Source organism: Anser anser (genome assembly GCF_964211835.1).
Source record: "Anser anser genome assembly, chromosome: 3".
Taxonomy (NCBI): Eukaryota; Metazoa; Chordata; class Aves; order Anseriformes; family Anatidae; genus Anser; species Anser anser.
The window spans coordinates 28,227,949-28,247,927 of record NC_139722.1 but is presented as its reverse complement, the minus strand read 5'-3'; the positions used below and the strand labels follow the sequence as shown (position 1 = coordinate 28,247,927).

The following is a 19,979-nucleotide window of genomic DNA, read 5'->3' as shown; positions in this document are numbered from 1 at the left end:
CCTGGAAACACAAACTTGCTCAGGACTTGAAGAAGGGAAACTAAGCAGTGTGTAGCATCCTATTAGTACCAGCCAACGACACATCAATTGTGCGACAATGCTGAAGTGATACTGTCATGTCCAGATCAGTATTGTAACTGTGGTTCTGTGTGTGTTTGGAAGATTTCTTTGTCTTCACTTGGTTCTCCTCTGAAGCCCAAATCGAGTTACACTTGATTTGTAGTCACATGAAGTTCTACTCTCTTCAGAAAATGTTATCGGTGAAACTGGCTGACAAAGTATTCTCCTGTGCAAATTTATGAGGGATAAGATTGTTCTACTACCCTTACTCACCCCTGAAGTGGAATTAAGATTCCAGCCCACTACAAAATACACTTTCCTTATCCACAGGTTTCATTACACTGACACAGGTTACATGCGGTGATGACATACTGACGGTATACTGCTTGAGTATTTCTATGTTGAGCATTCCCTTGTATCTAAACACTGGTGTCCGGTTTTCTATAGCTACACTTTGAAAGAGTTCTCATTTGAATCAGAAATTGGAGCAGGCAACTTGATCTTCTGGCACCGTCCCTATCTTTTCTTGTCAGACCATTATTTAACCACTGTTACCTCACAAAGATGCTTTCCACTGATGAGTAACTTACTTGTGTTGTTACCGAGATAATTAATTATCAATGCACTGAGGACAGAATGCATTATAACAGTGTCTATCAAAACTAACGGTGTTCATCCAGGCAATCACTGATAGGAAAATAATGCCATGCTTGCTTTGGTGACCTACAGCATAAATTCATGCCAATAAAAGTAAAATCAGGTTATAATTGTTAATGTTTATTACACATTAAGAAAAGGATTGTATGTTGAAATAAATGACTTTTTACCTGGTACCTTGAAATATATATTTCACTTAGACAGGTTGGTGAGATATTTTTCATCTACCTGTAGATACCAACATTGCAAAGTGAGTTTGCTGTCCCATGCTCCCTTTGTAAAACCGTGCTCTCACCTGTGGGGAGCTTTTCATGCAGCCTGTTTTAGGCATCTCTTTAAGCACAAGACTGATTAGAAGTGGAAAATTACTTCCATGGAGTGTAAGGAAAGCATTTAATCACATGTAAACATCCATATTTGTTCAGGAGTCCCAGCTGTTTAAAAAAAAAAAAAGAGCTTCATTCTATTAAGACTTGAATTAACCTTACAAATTATAATTATCTTTTTGTAAGTGATGATAACCTCAGTAGAGATTATACAAATATGTACAAAAAGATAGCATCATTCCAGATAGATTACTGTGGTTTCCTATTTGACAATCTCCCCTATAGTTACAGAGAATACTTGCTTAATGATGCAGCAAAATTGCAACAACTCTAAAATATTAAATACTTGAGAAGCAGTATTCAAAACATTAAATTACATCATATATATTTTAAAAAAAACAAACTTGCAAAAATAGTCTTATTAATGCTACACAGTCAAACATGCAGAAACTTAAAAATGTTAAAATGTTATTCTCAAATATAAATACATAATTCCAGAAGTTTTTTCCCCCAACTCACTTGCTAGAATGAACAATGTTCATATGAACGAGCAGCTCTTTAGTATTTAAGATCTCAAGTTTAAACTTAAAATTTTTTACTCAATACAGAATTATATATTGTCCTACCTGTTTCTTCTACAGTAAACACTACAGATGCATCTGAACTTCAGAAACAGTGCTCATCTCTGCAACTACGTTCCTTATGTGAAGTTTGGAATTAATGGAGTTTTATGGGTGGAGAACTGAAGACCAGGGAGGTTAACAACCAGAAGGCCAGTCAGTCTCACCTCTGTGCCTGGTAAGATCATAGAGCAGATCCTCCTGGAAACTCTGCTAAGGCACATGGAAAATAAGGTGGTGACTGGTGACAGCCAACAAGGCTTCACTAAGGGCAGATCATGCCTGACAAATCTGGTGGCCTTCTACAATGGGGTTACAATATGGGTGGATAGCAGAAGAGCAACTGACATCTCCTGGACTGGATGTGCAAAGCGTTTGACACTGTCTCCCATGATATCCTCGTCCTTACATTGGAGAGACATAGGTTTGACAGACCACTCGGTGGGTAAGGAACTGGCTGGATGGTCGCACTCACAGGGTTGCAGTCAACAGCTCAATGGCCAGCTGAAGATCAGTAACAAGTGGTGTTCCTCAGGGGTCAGTACTGGGAGTGGCACTGTTTAACATCTTTGTTGGTTCACATGGACAGTGGGATCAAGTGCACCCTCAGCAATTCACAGCCCATTCACAGTCCACTGGATGAAACACAGCCTAGTAGAAGAGAATGATACGCTATTGTGTAATTAAGTACTGCCAAGAAAATAGAACCACTTAAGGAAAGGACAACATTCAAATGATTAGGATCACTATAAAATTACATGCAGCAGTAGGGCCTTCTCTTTCATGTGAGGTTTTAGCCTTAACTGAAGATATAGTAATTCCATTTAAGTTTCTTCCCTTTTATTTGGCAATTCATGTAAATTATACTGAATTTTAACTCACTTCATATTTTCATGTTATCTTCATATTTTGAGTATAGCCAACATTTTAGTGCCTAAAATCTACCAGAGTTGTTATGCAAAAGAAATGGTATTTTCCATTCCCTAGGGATTCATGTTCAGATATGATTAACATGGTACAGAAGTTGCTTGATCTTTGCTTGAAACTGATATGTACATCATGCAAAGTTTTCCTCTTTAGAGCAGTTTATGTAACTGATTAAACTCAGTAGTGGGCTTGACATAAACCAGTCCAGAGGACCAAGCTATCATCACAAACATGTTACAGCTCTCAAACTAAATGCAGCCTTCCCTCTGTTTAAGATGTACTGGCATTGCACTAATGATTTAAGTAAAAAAAAAAAAATACAAGCATTTTACTAGGACTTACAGGACTTACAGGAATACAAGTAAGCTAAGATATGCTAACATATGTGAATAAATTACTTTTACCTTAGTTTGGATACCAATTTATATTGGATAACAATAGCCTGATGAACTCCTGAGTTATCAACTTTTTGTAGATTTGCAATTGTTCCCAAGACCGGACTATTTTGACAATCGAAACACTGACGACACTGGTCTTCATTCTAAAGGTCTTATTTCCTCAGACAAATGGACGTACAATCATGTATACAGAGGAGTAATAAACCAATTAACCTAGAAAGTGTAGAGTTGTATCCTGTCAGTTCTTATTTGCACAAAGTGGTAGCCCCCTGTGCAACCAGTTATATTAAAACTGTTCAAGGACCAGTTTATTCATTTAACAAAGCATGATTTGAATACAGAAGACAGTTATATTTACCCTAATAAATATTTGCAAAGTCTCTTCAGGTGGCTCAGGTGGTAGGTGCCACAGTGATAGTAAGATACTAGAATATTCCTCTGCTCACTCAATGTTACCTTTTTCAGGAAGTATAAGATGATCCCAGTTCTGATGCACAAGGCTTTATTTATTTATTTTTTTGCCGGAAACAGTCTGACAAGACACAATAATTAAGGAGGAAAGAATGGATCAGCTTTGCTATAGGATCAGAAGATACTCTCCAGTGTCCCATCTCACTGCAAAACATGAATCCCCTGCAAGATTCTGGCCCTTGGTTTTCAGCTACCTCCTCCCTATTTTTTCCCTGACTTTTATATGTAAAAGTGTTCAGATTGCTTTAGAATTTACTTTCATATAACTTTGAATTATGTTTGCAGTACAAGAAAGTGCCCTTAGCTTAGAAGACTTAATTACAGCAATTGAGCAGATGGAGCATTTCCAGCTTATCAGAAATTCATAAGGAAGCAGGTAAGTAGAAAGCTTACAGAATAGACTTTAACACCTTTAAGCTTGCCAATTTCTAAGTAATAATCTTGAAAATACAAGAAACATTAAGATTTATTTCTTTAGTCAAAATATTCTTTAAACCAAGTTTAATTTCCTCTTAAGAGTTTAATTTACTACTGTACAGAACTCATGACAAAGGTAAATTATATTCAGTTGCAGGCCTTCTTCAAACAACATAGAATTTCAAAGTGCTCTTTTTAATGAGACCATACCTCTCCAAAGTCCTTCTGAAGTCTCATTAAAGCTTCTGTTGTACATAGCATTCAACCTCACCTTTTAGAAAGGTAAGATATATTTAGCCACAACTTCAATTTTTGGGCAGACATATACCTGGTAAGAACAGTAGCCCAGCTGACTAATAAAGTCTTCCAGCTTCCATCAGGAAGTTCAATCACCACTATGGAAACCAAACCTGAAATTGCCTAAGTTTTAGGTTGCATAATTTTTGTAATACCTTCTGTTTGTACATAGCATTTCATTGTCAAGGCTGAGGCTATCACATTTATTTGCTGCACATATCTGTAAAACTTAGATAACACTTATGAGTAGCATTAGTTTTATTACTCCTCTGTATTTATTGCATCATTTCAAGAACGTTAAGTTAGTAACTTACCTTAGTACTGGGGAAAGGAAGTCAAAAGTAAGCTCCATAAAGAAATAGCGTACTTTCTACTATTAATTTTTGTCCACATTTATTTATGAGTAAAACAAACAGCAAACATTACAGCAAAGGGGACACTCAGGCCCAGATTTAAAAAAAACAGGTGCCTGGATAGATTCTGAATTTAGGCACCGTAAGATTGCTGACAAACTACACAAGAAGAAGTGAAAGTCATGAGTGTTTCAGCAAACTTTAAGTGCATTTCAGTATTTATTTAGATGTTTAAGCTCTCGCACTAGATTTTACAAGCTGGTGAACACTGGCAAAATTATTTCTCCCACAGAACTATAACCACACATTCCCAAGACAGTATAAATATATGGTTGAACTAACATTAATACACATCACCATTTTATCAATTACATAATAAAACAAATTATCAAGTATCCAAATATTAAGTTACGCAGCTTGAAAGGCATACAAAATATTACAGAGGTCTGCCCAAGTCATAGCAGAAACTCAAGGAGGGAAAAACAAAAGAAAAAAAAAATCACACTTTCAACAAAGCAATAGTCGGTAAACAACTTTCAATAGGTACAGTAAAAGAAACTACAAGATTTTTCAGAAATTTTCTGATTAAGAATTTTTAGCTACAATAACAAAGCATTTCTACGTTTTAAAAAAATATTTACTAAAGTAAAGGGCATATTCTATACTTCCTGCACAAGACAAAGGCAACATTTTACTAGAAATATTAAATAGCCCCTCCCAACCTTTTTAGGCCCTCTGTTAAGTTGCACATCAAGTGCCAACATTAATTTTACTGTAAGGCTTTTTGTCTGGAGACATTAAAGACTTGTGTGCTTCTGTACAATTTAAAAGATTTTCTACATGAGTAACCACAGAGTAATGATTTGTAAAATGGAGAGGTTCAGGTAACAGAAAGTACAGACACTGGAGAAAAAGTTGCTGTAATTCATAGTATTAAAAAAAACAGACTGTGCAAATCCTGATAATTCTAGTGCGATTGTGGGAGACGAAACATACAGTGAAGCAGGCAAGACTATCTTAGAGGCCATATTCTTCAATATTGAAATGACTAGAAAAAAAAAGTAAGGTCCAGATAAGCTGGTAGTTCTTAATTCATCAGAACTATGCTCATTTATAAGGAAAAACATATAGCTGATATGCTGGGTATTTTGGCACCTAATCTCTCTACGGATTGATTTACTTTAGTACCCCAATTTTTAGTAGTAGAAACTAGGTGGGTAAGACTCAATGGCATGATTAAAGGATATTTGAACTGGTAATTAATAAACAAGGAGACAGCTCAGACAGCTCAGGGTACAGCAAAAACATTTACTGGGTCTCCAAACAGTTGAGTATTCATCTAAACATACGGTTGCATTTCTACTAAGCTTTTAGCCTATTAATTACTCCTAAGGAAGCTTCCTTTACTACTAAAAAATATCAGACCCATGTCTTTGGCATGCAGTCTGCTTAATTCTTAGTTCCCATCCTTTAATCCTAAAGTAGTAGCATAGGCTGTTGGGCTTTACTGAATGCAACAGTTATTTCGGTGACCATTGGAGTCTTTAAAACGGAGGCGCATCTTGGGGCGGTACTTCTCCAAGTACAGAAGTTGCTTGCTGTTAAAAGCTCCACGACGTTTCCTAAATGAAAGAAAAAGTATCTTAAAATATTAAACTACTGCCCAGTGAAATAATACCACCCATCGGAGAAAAATATTTTTAGGTCACTTGAAAAAAATACCATTAAGTCAGGACTGTAATGAAAATAACAGTAATTAAAAGTTAAGTGCCAGGAAAGAGGGTGGTAGCTTCCTTTCACAAATACCTCATTGGACCACATAGTATTTTAGATAGTGTTTTCACCTCTGGTATATACAAGACAAAGATCTTGCATAAGATCTTTAGAAGAAACTTCAAAAAAAAGCTACAGAGAACAGATCTGAGACCGTCTCCTCCTTAAACAAGCTAAAGTTATTCAATCTCTTAAAATAATTAAGAGTACTACAATATTAAGAGAATACTTAGTATTATAAGTTGAACTTTCTTGGTTCTGCTCAAACCAAGAGCCTATGAAAGAGCTACATTTTCATTTATTCTTTGAAATGTGTACCAGGCTTCATATTCCTCACTTTGTATATACCAGCCTGAAGATGTGCAAGTTGAACATAATTCCTTAAAGGCTTAGCAATTGTACAAGTATTTTGCTATTTTTAGTTTGCAATAAACCCTCTTTAAAATATAGAGGGCATCTAGAAAGTTAGTGCATCAAGACTAAAATTGTTCTCATTCAACTTGCATGTAGGCACAAAAAATACAAGGAAATACTCTTCTTAGGTAGACTACCAGAAAAAAACATGGGGAAAAAACTGTTTAGGACACATTGATCTAATAAAGAAAGGAACCACAAATGTGAATGAATGAATGTTAGCTCCAGCTAGTAGACAGAACCTAAGTTTCAAAGGTGTTGTGCCTCTCATGAGGAAATACCAATCCCACAGGTCAAGTCTTACAACACTGACTGTTATGAAGAATGTTTGTTATAAGAGAAGTCTGAACTTTTTAAAGATCAACAAACAAGAATTTAGAATTCCCTGCAGTACCCAAGGATATGTCAGTGTGTTATATCTTGGAAACAGATGTTAGTTTCATACTTACTGTCTTATAAACTGCACTGCATCTTCATACTTCATTCCACATTCTATCAGTGCAAGAGCAACTAAGACTGGAGCTCTAGTAAAAAAAAAAAATTGTTCAATTTAGCATTTACCAGTGCATACTCAGGAAAGAATTATACTTCTCTCACTTCTTCCCTGGAGAAGCAAAAAAGACATGCAAAGGACAGAAGAGAAAGCTAAGAAAGATGGAAAGGTTTTCTACATAACTGGGCAATTATACCGTGTTTTCAAGCTATGTATTGCCCTTAAAAAAAAAAAAAAAAGGAAGAATTAGCTTTAGTTAACCTTAGTTTTGTTCACCTGACTTCAGGTATATGGGAAGACAGCAGGAATAAAATGTAAGTTATTATTCCACCCAAGCCAAGGATTTCCTTGCTTGCTAAAGTGTTCTTCATCCGACAGAATACTGTCTTCAGTTAAGAAAGCCTGGCACAAATTAACTCAAAGATTAACAACGTATGGCTCCATTTATTTATTTTTTTAAGAAAGAGCCACATGCAAGACAGAAAAAACACGCCATATTGCAGCAAAAGGTATGCGCACCTAATAACAAGCTTACTAAATGGTTTTATATGTTCAAGGATTTAACAAGCCTTACGTGATAAGTTACGAACTTTTTTTTCCAACTAGTTAACCACCAAATTTTGAGGGGGAAAACCAGATATATCACTTGTTTTGGTGGCATATAGCACTACAGTCACCTCATGCGAAGCCATAATGCAAGAAGTGGATAAGCCATGCCAAGACCAGAAACCTCCATTTTATTTTATATTGGAAATGCTGAAACCAATGGCTAAAATATTTCAGCTACCTTTTGAGCAGACTTATTTCTAGGTAGTCTAAAAAAGTAACAGAAAAAACACTGTGTCTTCAGAACTGTTAGAGCTGTATTTAAGAGTCCCAGCAGACAGAAGAAGCAGGGTTAGTAGGGTATTTAGCTTCATCTGTGTAAATTTGGAGGCTCAGAGTTAAAAGGGTGACACTGAAACAGAGCTTCCAGACTTTGGAAAACAACCAAATATCTGGTGAGTTAAAGTTGTTCTTGATATGCCAGAACACTTCACTCATTTGGGGCTAATGGCTATAGTATCCCCGTTACCAGGAAACTGGCAATACTGCTGCAATAGGGATGGAAAAAGACATACAGATGAGAATCAATAAAGAACAAATCCATACAGAAAAGGAAGACTGTAGCAAGACAAAAAATACCAGTGGGATACTCATTAATATGCTTGGTATAGGAATGTAGTTTTTTACTTCATTTAGTAATTCAATAGCTGTGATAACAGCACAATCTTTTGACTAATTTAATTCCTATATATTACATACAACAGTTTGCTGTCATTTAACTTAACTTGAGTGTGAGCTCATTCCAATGCTGGATCTGTGACTATTTTACATTTGCCTCAACTAAACTTTTGTACTAAATATTCACAAGTCTGACCAGGGATGACAATTCAACAGATCTTTAAAACTTTACCCACCGTCCAAGACCAGCAACACAGTGTACAGCAATACAACAACCAGGTTCTTCACGAAATTTAACTTTAAGGAGGTTTAGCCAATCATCAACGATCTGGTTGGATGGTGGAGCACCGTCATCAAAGGGCCAGTCCTATAATATAACATGACACATGCATAAATACATAGAAGATGCAACTCCTACTGTTTTGTGCATAAAAAAGTAGTATGCATAATTGACAAAAGAGCTGACAGGTAAGGGAACCACTCAAATTTATGTTTTTATAAAAATATAAGCATAGCAACATTAGGAGTATATTCCTCTCAATCTGTTTCATTGAGCAAAGGCATTTGCACAAAAACTGTTTTGTTTCTCCTAACAGTAGAGGTCTATGGAGCTTTTACTGTTAGAATATGCTTATAGAGTAAATTAAGCCAGTGACTAACAACTATAAACTTTAAGTGTAAAAAAGCATCTGCTACACTACTTACCAAAACCTGAATGCCTTCTTTTTCCACCGGAGCAGTGTCATAAGTAGCTTCACACACTCTTACCACTGTGGTAACACCATATTTCTTAAGTTCCTAGGGAGTGAAAAGAACCATTTTAAGAGTAAACTGACTTATTTTCTCAACAGGTTTGCTTATCAACTTATTCCAAAAGTTTCAGTAAATGAACTAACACAAATGCTTGCCAGCCTGTGAAGAACACAGCTGAAATAAGTGAAAACTACTGTGCACTAATGCCAGATACCTGTAAGCTCTTCTGCAAACATATCTGAAGTGTTTGTTGTTTTTTTTTTGTTTTGTTTTAAGTCAGATCCAGATACATACTGATGAAATAAGCAGTAAGCTTCAAAAGATTACTCCTTTTAAAGGAACAGTTAGCTTCCTGGTTAGCTATATACTTCACTAAAGCATTCTAAGTGATTCTAAGATCTTCCCCTTTGCACATACTACTTAAAACTAGCAGTTTATATGTAACACGCCTTACTGATAAGAATTGTGAGCATAGGACAATAAATCATTCCAGTTCATGGGTTTTCATAATTAATGAATAAAAAAATGAACTTTCCATTTTACCATTAACCCTCATTTATGAGGGATTGCGCAACAGTGCAATCACACTTCATTTTCCCTGCAAAAACCCATCGTTCACGCTATCATGTGAAGTGAACACTTCGTCTAGCTGTGAGAGTATAAAAAATGTATTAACTCACTGTGTTTCTTGTAAATTAGCCCATACTGAGTGCATATATAAAACATAGGTATGACAGAAAGACCTTAAATCTTGCTAATAAGATTGCATTACAAACTCAAACCTCACCCACAGGTAACTCTGGAGGAAGGCATTTTTAGCATACACTTCACTGTACACCTTATGCCTCCAACATGCTAGCTGCAAGGTTCAGATGAAAGATTCAGATACTAGCAATATATGCAAAGACATGCTTTAGCTGGGAAAGTTTCAGCATATACTGAAACACTTAAGTAGCACCAACAACTCAGGATGCACAACAAATCTACTACCATAAATTTCAGTCATGTAAACACTGGCACCTAAGAGGATTGTCTTAAGCTACACTAGAACCATCATCTACTAATACTGAAAGGAAACAGGCAGCGAAAGCACATTGTGATTCTATTATTTGTTCCGAAGTTTCTAGTCTACAATCTATACTGAATTATTCTCTTTATAACCAGTACTGCAATAAAGACAAGGAAATGTTATACTGCTTAGATGAATCTGAACATGGGTTCCCATCACTAGCAGATTCTAGTTCTACAGAACTCAGACAGACCATTCCTGATTACACTCCTAAGCAGTGTACTAAATACTAGACAATTATTTCTGTGCTTCACTTTCAGAAGTATGCTTTGGTGAATGCCGAAGTCTCCAAGTAGATTTGTCTGTGAAGCATGGCACTGCTACTTAAAATGAGTTAACATATGAACAGTCTCATTACTGCTTCATACGGACTCTGCAGTTATCAAATAGTCAAGAAGAAATTGTTAGTATAGCATGCTGTTGAGGCATATATAATACATCAGTAAGAACTCCAGCCCAACCTTACCTCTATAAATTTGTTTAAGGTTGCATTGGTTGGATTGTGTGTGATTAGGAATCTCATGTTCTTGTAGGTGATTTCCACAGGAGCTGGGCGGTTCATTCGGGCCATATTAATTTAGTTAAACATGCAACAAGATTATGAAAGGATTCAAAAAAAATCTAATACAGAAGTGATGTAGAGAAACTGAAGTCTACTTCACTATACTCCACGTGAAATTCTCAGTGCTTCAAAGTATGAAGTTGGGAGCAATGGGAAATGAAATGAACCTCCTAACAAGAAGCAGCAATTCTTCAATCCAGTAATACTGAGGCAAAAGAAAGGCAGTGCACTGAGGTTTACCCCATCCAGGTCTGAATTCTTTTGTTAAATGCTCTGCCAATTTCAATTCAATACTCCTTATCCTGGTCAACCACTCTTAGGGGGGCTTCTTGGTGGAGTAGTAATGAATTTCTACAGTTCACTTGTCTGCATAGAGGTCGTGCTGTGCCTGGCAGTAGTCTCCACTGCCCTTCAGAAACTCCATAAATGTGTGACCAAGAACACCACAGAACTGCTGTAAAGAAAAAGGAGAAAAAAACGAAATGAGCATATGTGAGGTAAGGTTATTTTTAAGACAATAAGCATTATAAACTGAATAAATGAAAGGAGAAAGACCAAGTTTCACATGGTTTATTCTTTAAATCCAAGAATTTGATTTGCATAAAAATCCTGTTACCCTCCTTGACAAAGAAACTGTTTACTAGAAAGTCAATATATTTATTAAAACAAAGTTGCTATATCGAGTAGTTTTAATACTGAAGATTTAAATATTTTCAAGTATAAACTCAAAAGTGCTAACTTAGCAAGAAAATATGAAGTTTTAAGAACTCCCAGTGTACATATCTTCTACTGCAATTAAGAAATATCACAACACCTACTAAAGTTACACTGACCTTAAGCAGCCAAACAAAGACACACATGAGATTCCTTAAACATTCACTCTGAATATTCAGACAACTACTGTTTAAACCAAACTACCATTCTCTACACAGAGACAGAATAACTTGCCTTAAAGGCTAATGCAATGGACAGACTTTGCATGTAAGAACCATTAATTCACATACAGAATAGCCAGTTAAAAAAAAGAAAATAACACCTTGGAAATGCAGGAGGCCTTGAAATCAAACCCCAAAATCTTCGTGGCCTAACAAAATATCACAAGCTTTGAAACACGTTTTGAGACTTAAAGCGCGCAGACTTCTAAAGGAACATTTCACATACTTAAGGATGAAGACATAGCAGCTTTTATCTACACTTAATTGCCTTTCCGCACCATTGCTTTATTACTATATCAAGATAGTGGTTATACTCTAACTAAAAAAATATGAAGGCAAGTTTATTGAGTAGGTTATTCCTGCCCAGTAGCCTGCTATTTTCCTAAGATTAAATTTGCATATAAAGTCACTGCAAGATGCACAATCAGGAAGTAGATAGCTGATGAACTGCCATGAGTTATGCATTCATTTGCAGATGTTGCTGTGAATATGATCCAAGAATACATGCTTTCATGCACTCTGGAACCTTATGGCACAAGAGTTAGTTTCGTGCCCAGCCACAGTGGCAGTGCTGGTGATGATACCCAGAAGGCCCTTTCTACCTAGGAACAGAAGGGAAGAAGAAAGTTTTGTTTCCCAAAAGGATAGATACAAGCTGAAACAGATGCTCAAGAATTATTCTTAGGTATAATGAGAAACATCGCCAACCCTACAACTTCTCAGGAAAAATGAAGTATGCCGGCCAGTCAACTTCAAACACTGGAAGGAATTCAAACATTTCGAAGTCCAAACAAAATATCATCCAACATACTTTGGGAATGGGTTAGCTGAGCATGCAATATTACAGAATTACTATCAGAGACTCACTGTTTTAAATGGGATTTTTGGTAGGCTGGGAAATCTATCTTTGCCTTCATAAATCTACTTACTAGAAAAATATACAATGTAGGTAAACTGTAGCAATATTCAGACTTTTTTTTAACCACAAACTCCATGCATCCATCCATGTATATGATCACGGCAAGCACACATGAGAAAATAAGCAACAGCATTTCAGTGCTCCTACACTCAACTTTCTTTCAAATAACCATGAAAGAACCAGCCTGTGCTGAAAAGCAGCCCAACTGCAAGAAAGCAAATTCAAAAGATGAGAACCTAAAGAAAACTGTACAGTAAAGCCTGACAACTGCCAATGTCTTAAAACACTTTGTTGAAAAGGGCAGGAAGAAAAAGCTACATGCAAATAACTGAGGTTTGCTAGTTGCCATCCAGGATTTAGAGTCCCACTAAGACCCCACTGCAGACACTAAACCATATCCAGGAAGACTACAGCGAGCATATTCATAACAATGGGGAGTATTAAGCAGAAGTCACAACAGATCAAATGACCTAACAATTGCTGGTTTTCCTAAGAGGCCTCCTGGCAGCACAGGAGTTCTCCAAGGGCTCTATGCTTTTAAAGAACTGCAACAATGTTTTATATTGCAGGCATGGCTTTGCTCCATTCCTAAGCCCAGAGGAGAGGAAGTTCTTGTAACAGGGAAAAGTCATTCCAGTTTATACTGTAGCAGAGATGAACCATACAGTTACCAAGTACCTTTACAAAAAGCACACCAAATGCCTCCCGCCGTCCTTTTCGCATTTTCAGACAGCTTTTTGTTAACAACTTTTAAGGATGCACCTTACCGGCTTAAAAACAAGACAAAAAAAAAAACCAGCTGCTAACCAGTATAACAAATTAGTTAGCAGGAAGAGCACAAAAATGGCTGCACACACACATTGCTGTCGTTCCAGAGGTACTATCATCACCATTTTAATGAAGACTAGAGGATTAATTCTCCAAGTAATTGGCAAATTTATTTGTGATGTAACCTGAGATCTTGAAATAAAATAAGCATGAAAAAGGAGCAGGAAGGATCCCTCAAAGAGTTAAAGGGCGACAGAATAACAGTAACCAGCAGAACGTGAGGAATTTCAAGCATCATCGACATACCAACCATACCAGCAAAAGGTAGATGGTGCACTAAGGAGTTCTAGGACCAGACTTACGGAACACCTAAAATAGCAACTGAGGACTGAAGAGGGCTTATTTAAAGTCACTTTCAATTAGTTTAAGAAGCAGAACGCCAGAAAGGCACAGGACAGCTTTAAGCAGATCCATCTGCACAAGGTCTTACACTGCTTTTCTCATGTGCTGGCAGATCTCAAGTTTATCTCTTTTTAAGTCTTCTAAGACAAGCTGTCCATTTTCTCCAGTAGAAGATGAGGGAGAGAAGAGTGTCAGAAACAGAAATAACAGAGCATAAACGTGAGCTCAAAATTATGAGACAGAACTGGGTCACTAGGGTAAAGAAAAGGTTTTTCAATCCACAAGATGAAGAATTTAGAGGGAAAGGAACACAGAGGAATCAGAAACAAGGCAGCACAACCCCATACGGGGGCAGGTAGGAAGTAAGAAGCCATTGGGTTTCATCTAGTCTAGTGGGTTGGCTGCCCTCAGTGCGCTCCTGGGAGTACTCAATATAAAGCAGACAAACACACTGCAGGGGTAAAGAGGAGGGCAGGCAGCAGAGCACTTGTTAAGCAGCAACGCCTCCTTTTTCAAAGCAGGTTGTTAATCACATCCAGAAACTGCGTTCACAATTCAAATTATACAAAGTTGAAGGGACTACATTACACGACGTTAAGTTTGAGTTCTCTGTGCAATTAACCCCTACAAATGGATTAATTTCTTTAATACTGGCTTAGCAGTTAGCAATTAGACACATCAGCACCTTACTAATTCAGAGAAGTAAGGACCTAACTAAGCATGCATTTCGTTCTCACTGTTTGCCTTGGCAACAGCTGCTGCCACATTATAAAGGAGCAAAGCTCTCATTTTCCTTTGATGAGTATGCCGTCTCTTCTCATCACTGTTAGCTGGAAAGCTCCATGTGCAGACTGATTCCTTAATGCTGCAATAGTCTGTACTATGCTAAGATAGATTTTGCCAACCTAGTTTAGGTCTGTTCCAGGAGTCAAGTTAAAATTACAGACAAGTATATCGGCATGCTATTTGTGTTAGGACATTAAGCTGGAGTACAAGGTTTCATCCGTCTTCAGCAAAAAGATCTGGAAGACAAAAAGTCAGCTATAAACACGCTGTTGCAGTAATTAACACCACTTCACGCTTGGTGAGAACTCAAATGACTTCAGCAACTTTCAAGAGGCTTGGAAGTACAGTTTAAGTCACTATATTGTTTCAGGCAGTTAATTATTTGGTAGGTGATTTATCAAAAAATCAAGATACCATAGAAAAGCATAAGGCTGCAAAAATGAAACCCAAATGCATGCTGTTGTATACAGAAGCTTAACAGAATGATAACAACAAATAGTTTGTACTGTTAATTTGCGTACTCCTTCACATGGCTTTCCATTTCAAAGTGAGCTATCCTTGAGGAAATTAACACTGAAGAATTTTTGGTGATGACAGCAGCAGTTTCTATTAGTAACAGAAAGCCATGCTACATTTAGACTCTCAGATCCATCAAGACTTGGAAAACAAAATGAAGGTTAATATGCCAAGACCTCTTATTAAAAGGAGGTATCCTGTCCAATAAGGGACAAAGTCATGTACATTATGATTGCTCCATCTATCACATATGCTGGAAGAAATTACAGAATAATTATTCAAGCAAGAGGAAGACATCTCATAAAGAAAAGCTTTAATTCACACTCTTCTTTGGTACGGGAAGCTAAATTATTTGTCTTTGCTGACAGGAAGCTTCAAACGTCAATTCTGTTTGAAACAATCATTTACATCTGGCAAAAAGTGCTTATGAAAAATGTGTGAGATTGGTACCACTGTGTGGAAACGGAAGACCTGTAAGGTTATCCCACGCCACTGATATTCTTGTTCAAAACCTGGTAGCACCTTTAGAAGTGTGCAAACAGAAGCACTTGTCTACATGGCTGCATGGCACTTCACTTTCAGAAGATGCATAAGATGGCTCTCAGCTGCTCAACCCACCTGCTCCTACACTGAACATTTATGTCCAGAATCAACTAGGTGGGCATCCCATTCTCTGAATCCAGACTTGCTGCTTTCAGTAACACTTTGTTACTGAAACTACAAAATAAAAACTAGAAAACTGAACTTCATTACAATGTGACACTGCCTACGATTGTTCTAACTTGCTACTTGGTAAAAAGTTACTGAAAAACACTGGTGTAAGTATCCTGACTTTTTCTTCCAAGGCAAGGCCTAAGTGGTAACAAAGGCAGGGGCAAAGATGTGGGAGGGAAAGGGGTACTAACTGCAGAGCCATTACATAAGGTGATGGCACACCTTCATTAGGTATTGTTGACAAGATTCACTTTCCATCTACGGGGTACACAAACACCTGTGTTATGATATCCACAGTGACAGGGCTATCCATTTTGGCTCAGAGAAAGCAACTCACAGCCTAAGAAAATACACTCGCCTATCACAAACAAGAGATGCCAAGGGTTTATCACAAATTTGTTACAACATGCTCCACAAAGGAAGGACATTTCTTGTGGTTAAAGCATGCAGTTCAGGGGAAGAAAAGATTATCTCAAAACTTCCTGTATAACAAGTCAACGCAACTTCAACAGATGATGAAACTGAGGCCTTGTGACTATATTCCCAGTTCTCCTACTTGCACCATGAAAGAACATGAAAAAACTCCTTAATTCCCTATTGGGGAAAGCAAGACATGATAGTCCAATTCCACCCCTTTTCTAATGCATCCTCTGAGTTTCTGAAAGCCAGACTGAAGGCCAGTTTCTGAAGTTCTGAAGTTTCTGAAGGCCAGACTCAAAAATGACTTAACGCTTCTGTTGCTTAAACAGCAATCTACATAGTTCCTTTCATTCTACTCAAAATTTACTCCATTATGTTTTAAGCACATACAGGCAAGAACAGTTATTGCTGTATTTTAAGTGTAATACAAGTCTCGAAGCTGCTGCATCTGTGAGAGAAGCTGTAAGAAGTTAGGGATCTACTCGTAACAGTTACCTTTTTTGTTGATCTTATAGAATGAGTTTTATTTCTTTAAATATAAGGTGAGTATCTACAACTAGCTTAGAACTCAGTAGTACCCTGATCTGGGAGTTCTGGTTAATCTTTAAGAGAAGTGATCACTTACAGTCAGCCTACACACTGGGATAGATCCAGCATTATTACGTGTCATGTCTTTGTCATAATAAAAAGGTTTCACAAGATAGGATTTATTAGATAAGATTAAGTTTTATTTATTTACTGCTATACTGACACGTTTAATTTCACTAAGACAATGATATCCTTCTCCCTTAGCCCCTGCTACAGCTGTCACTCATTTTTCTTCCTCATTCTCACATTTCCTCCCTGTGCAATTTCTGCATTCTTTCACATTTTTCCCCTGAAACAATGCCGCTCCTGTACGACAATTTCAAAGCACTCTGCTGTTCCATCGGTAGAATAACGAGAGCTGACATTTAAGTGTCATCTTCACGTTTTTTCGATCTGACAGTTTAATGAAGTTACGAGGAGACAGCGTTCGTACTTCTGAGTCACTGCTTTGGCGACTCCGCAGACACAGGTAGACATATTGGGAAGTTGTCTCCGGCAGCAGCGAGGCACACCACGATCGCTGAACACAGTGTCAGCTCAGGGGATTTGCTGTGCACACAGCTGGCGACCAGACTAAAAGCTGCACACGAATGATCGTGCTTCTACTACTGCCAGCTGATAGCGACCTGATTTTGATCATGTTTTGCTTGCTTGCGGAGGGCGTACCACCACCTGCCAGCTTTGTGGCGTTGCTGCTTTAACACACGGCGTGCTCTGCGGTCACGGAAGTTAAGCAACGGAGAGATTACGAGGGGAGGGGAAGAAAACAACACAAAGAAAGGTCTTAACGACAGGTTCCGGCAAAATTCATGGATTTTATTACGCTCGTGAGCTTGTAACCGTGAAGCGGCAGGCTGCTACGGCAGCACCCGCTCGAACGTGCCTTTGGCCGGGTCCTCTGCAGCCTCCTCTTCCCTCCGAGGAGCCGGCCAGGCGTTCAGCCCGCTCCCAGCCTCGTCTCATGAAGGCTCCGCGTCCCGACAGCCGCAGCCCGGCCGAGACAAAGCGCGGCCGCCCCGCCGCCCTCACGGCCTCCCTCATGGCCGCCCCGCCGCCCTCATGGCCGCCGCGCACGTGCCCGCCGCCGCGGGGCCCGCCGCCATGGCTCCCCTCCCCGCCTCCCTCCCCGCCTTCGCCCACGCGGCCGGACAAGCCGAGGCTTGTCCCAGCGCCCTGCGGGCCCGGGGCCGCGCCGAGCGCCGCGTTAAGCCGCCGGGGGGCCGCCTCCTCCTCCTCCCGCCGGGTCGGAGCCGCGCTTCCCTCCGGCTCCCGCCGCGGAGCCATCTTGTCCCCCGCAGCCGCCGCCCGGCCCCGGCCTCCCCCCGGCAGGGGGCTCCCGGCCCCCGCCGCGCCGCGGGCCTGCCACAACGCCGGGGCGCTGCGGTGCCCGCACCGGGAGCCGCCGCCGCCGCCGAGCTTCCAACGCGATGAGGACCGGCGGACAGGTCAACCCATCCTCTGGCGGCGCGGCGAGGGCGAGCCTGTCCCCGCTGCCCTGAGGCCCGCCCGGGCGCCAGAACAAAGGAGACAACATGGAGGAGACGGAAGGGGCCGGGGAGGGGGGGGAGAGGAGAGGGAGAGGCGCCGAGCCCGGCACGCCCGGCGGGGCGAGGGTCCGCGGGCAGGGTGCGTGCCAGTGTGCGGAGGGGCGTCGCGTCGCGGCGGCACTCACAGGAATATGGTTACTCATTGAAGACTGTAGCCTGATCATACAGCCGGGGTGCGGGCGCCACCGCCGGGGGCAGGAGGAGCAGAAGCAGGAGGACGCGGAGGCGCTGGAGGCCGCGGAGCTGCCGGAGGGGGTTCGGCGGCGGAGCGGGGCTGGGGCATACAGCTGCGGCGGCGGCGGGCGGCTCTGCGGGCTGGCGCGGCGCGGACGCGGCGGCACAAGGGGGGAGCCTGGGCGCCGCCTCCTGCACTAGCGCCGCGGGGCCCGCCCCTCGCCGGCGCCCGGCCGCGACGAGCGTGGCGCTCGCCCAATCGGAGGCGCCGCCTGCGCGGAGGGGGCGGGAGCGGCGCCGCCCGCGGGGCGGGGCTTCAGCGGGCGGGGGCGGGAGGGCGCCGAGAGGCGGAGGCAGCCGGCGGGAACCGGTTGCTGAGGGAGAGGGGCGGGGGCAGGGCCCGGCGCGATCGCGCCTCGCCTACAGGGGCGGGGAGCGCCGCCCCCGGCCGCTGCGGAGAGGAGGGTGCCCGAGGGAGGCAGCGGGGGTGTTAGCGACGGGTCTGACCGCGGGGGTAGAGGCGGCCCCCAGCCGGGCACCGCCAGCCGGGGAAACACCTCATGTGGGGCAGCTCTGCCTGAAGTGACAGGCTGTGTGAGGCAGCGCCTGCTGCATCCAACTCGTTAAACCTTTCTTCTGCGTAGTGCGTTATTGCAGATCAGCAATATCCCGCTCTGACAGACCTGTGTCTTATCTAAAAAATAAACAACTCAGTTCTAAGTCTTGCCTGTTTCATATTAAATTGCACAAGGGCATGGCACCTCCCTGGAGGTGCTCAAGACCAGGTTAGATGAGGCCCCGAGCAATCCTGTCATGATCTTCGATGATCTGCGAGGTCCTTTCCAACCCAAACCATTCTATGATTTCATGATGGCTGGTTTTGCCTAAATTTTCTATTTTTGTATACCGTCCATAGCATATTCACAGTCTTTGTTCTGTTTTTTGATAACTTGCATATAAAAGAGGTGTTACTTGGAAGACGCCTGTATCACCTTTCATTCCACCTGCCTTCAGACTGCACACACATAAACTAATTTCTGTCCAGAAGTCATGTCTCTGCTGAGGTTATAAACTCAGATTTTCTGGGCTATAAATACATCTGGCCCGTATTTATTTACATTTGCGTTTTCTATTTACTGACTGACTCAGGGCGCGCCTCTGGTGAACTTGTAGCTGCTCCATATAAAGCTTCTTGTAAATGTGCTTGGAATACTATAAAATAATAAGATGATCCCAAGGTTAATGGCTGCGTGGAATATTGTTTATTTGTTGGTGGTTACGATGTTAGGAAGGTTTCAGTGGAAAAAGAGAAAATGCAGACAGACCTTCCCTCTCTCATCAATAAAGCCTGAGGAATTTGCTTTGGACAGAGTTCTGAGACAGATTAAATAGCTCT

The 19,979-nt window shown here is 40.6% G+C and overlaps 2 protein-coding genes across 2 annotated transcripts; both read right to left on the bottom strand.

Moving 5' to 3' along the window:
- Window positions 1-4,549: 4,549 nt before the first annotated feature.
- Window positions 4,550-10,859, bottom strand: PTP4A1 (protein tyrosine phosphatase 4A1). The gene is made up of 5 exons (XM_083831798.1): window positions 10,719-10,859; window positions 9,136-9,228; window positions 8,667-8,797; window positions 7,163-7,237; window positions 4,550-6,148 (listed from the first exon to the last, which is right to left on the bottom strand). Exons 1-5 carry the CDS (start codon window positions 10,821-10,823, stop codon window positions 6,031-6,033), a joined length of 522 nt encoding a protein of 173 aa, XP_083687924.1. The 5' UTR covers window positions 10,824-10,859; the 3' UTR covers window positions 4,550-6,030.
- A 267-nt stretch (window positions 10,860-11,126) lies between these two features.
- On the bottom strand, window positions 11,127-18,668 carry LOC310897813 (uncharacterized protein). The gene is made up of 2 exons (XM_083831799.1): window positions 18,535-18,668; window positions 11,127-11,268 (listed from the first exon to the last, which is right to left on the bottom strand). The coding sequence occupies exons 1-2, from the start codon at window positions 18,571-18,573 to the stop codon at window positions 11,173-11,175; spliced, it is 135 nt and encodes a 44-aa protein (XP_083687925.1). The 5' UTR covers window positions 18,574-18,668; the 3' UTR covers window positions 11,127-11,172.
- Window positions 18,669-19,979: the final 1,311 nt, after the last annotated feature.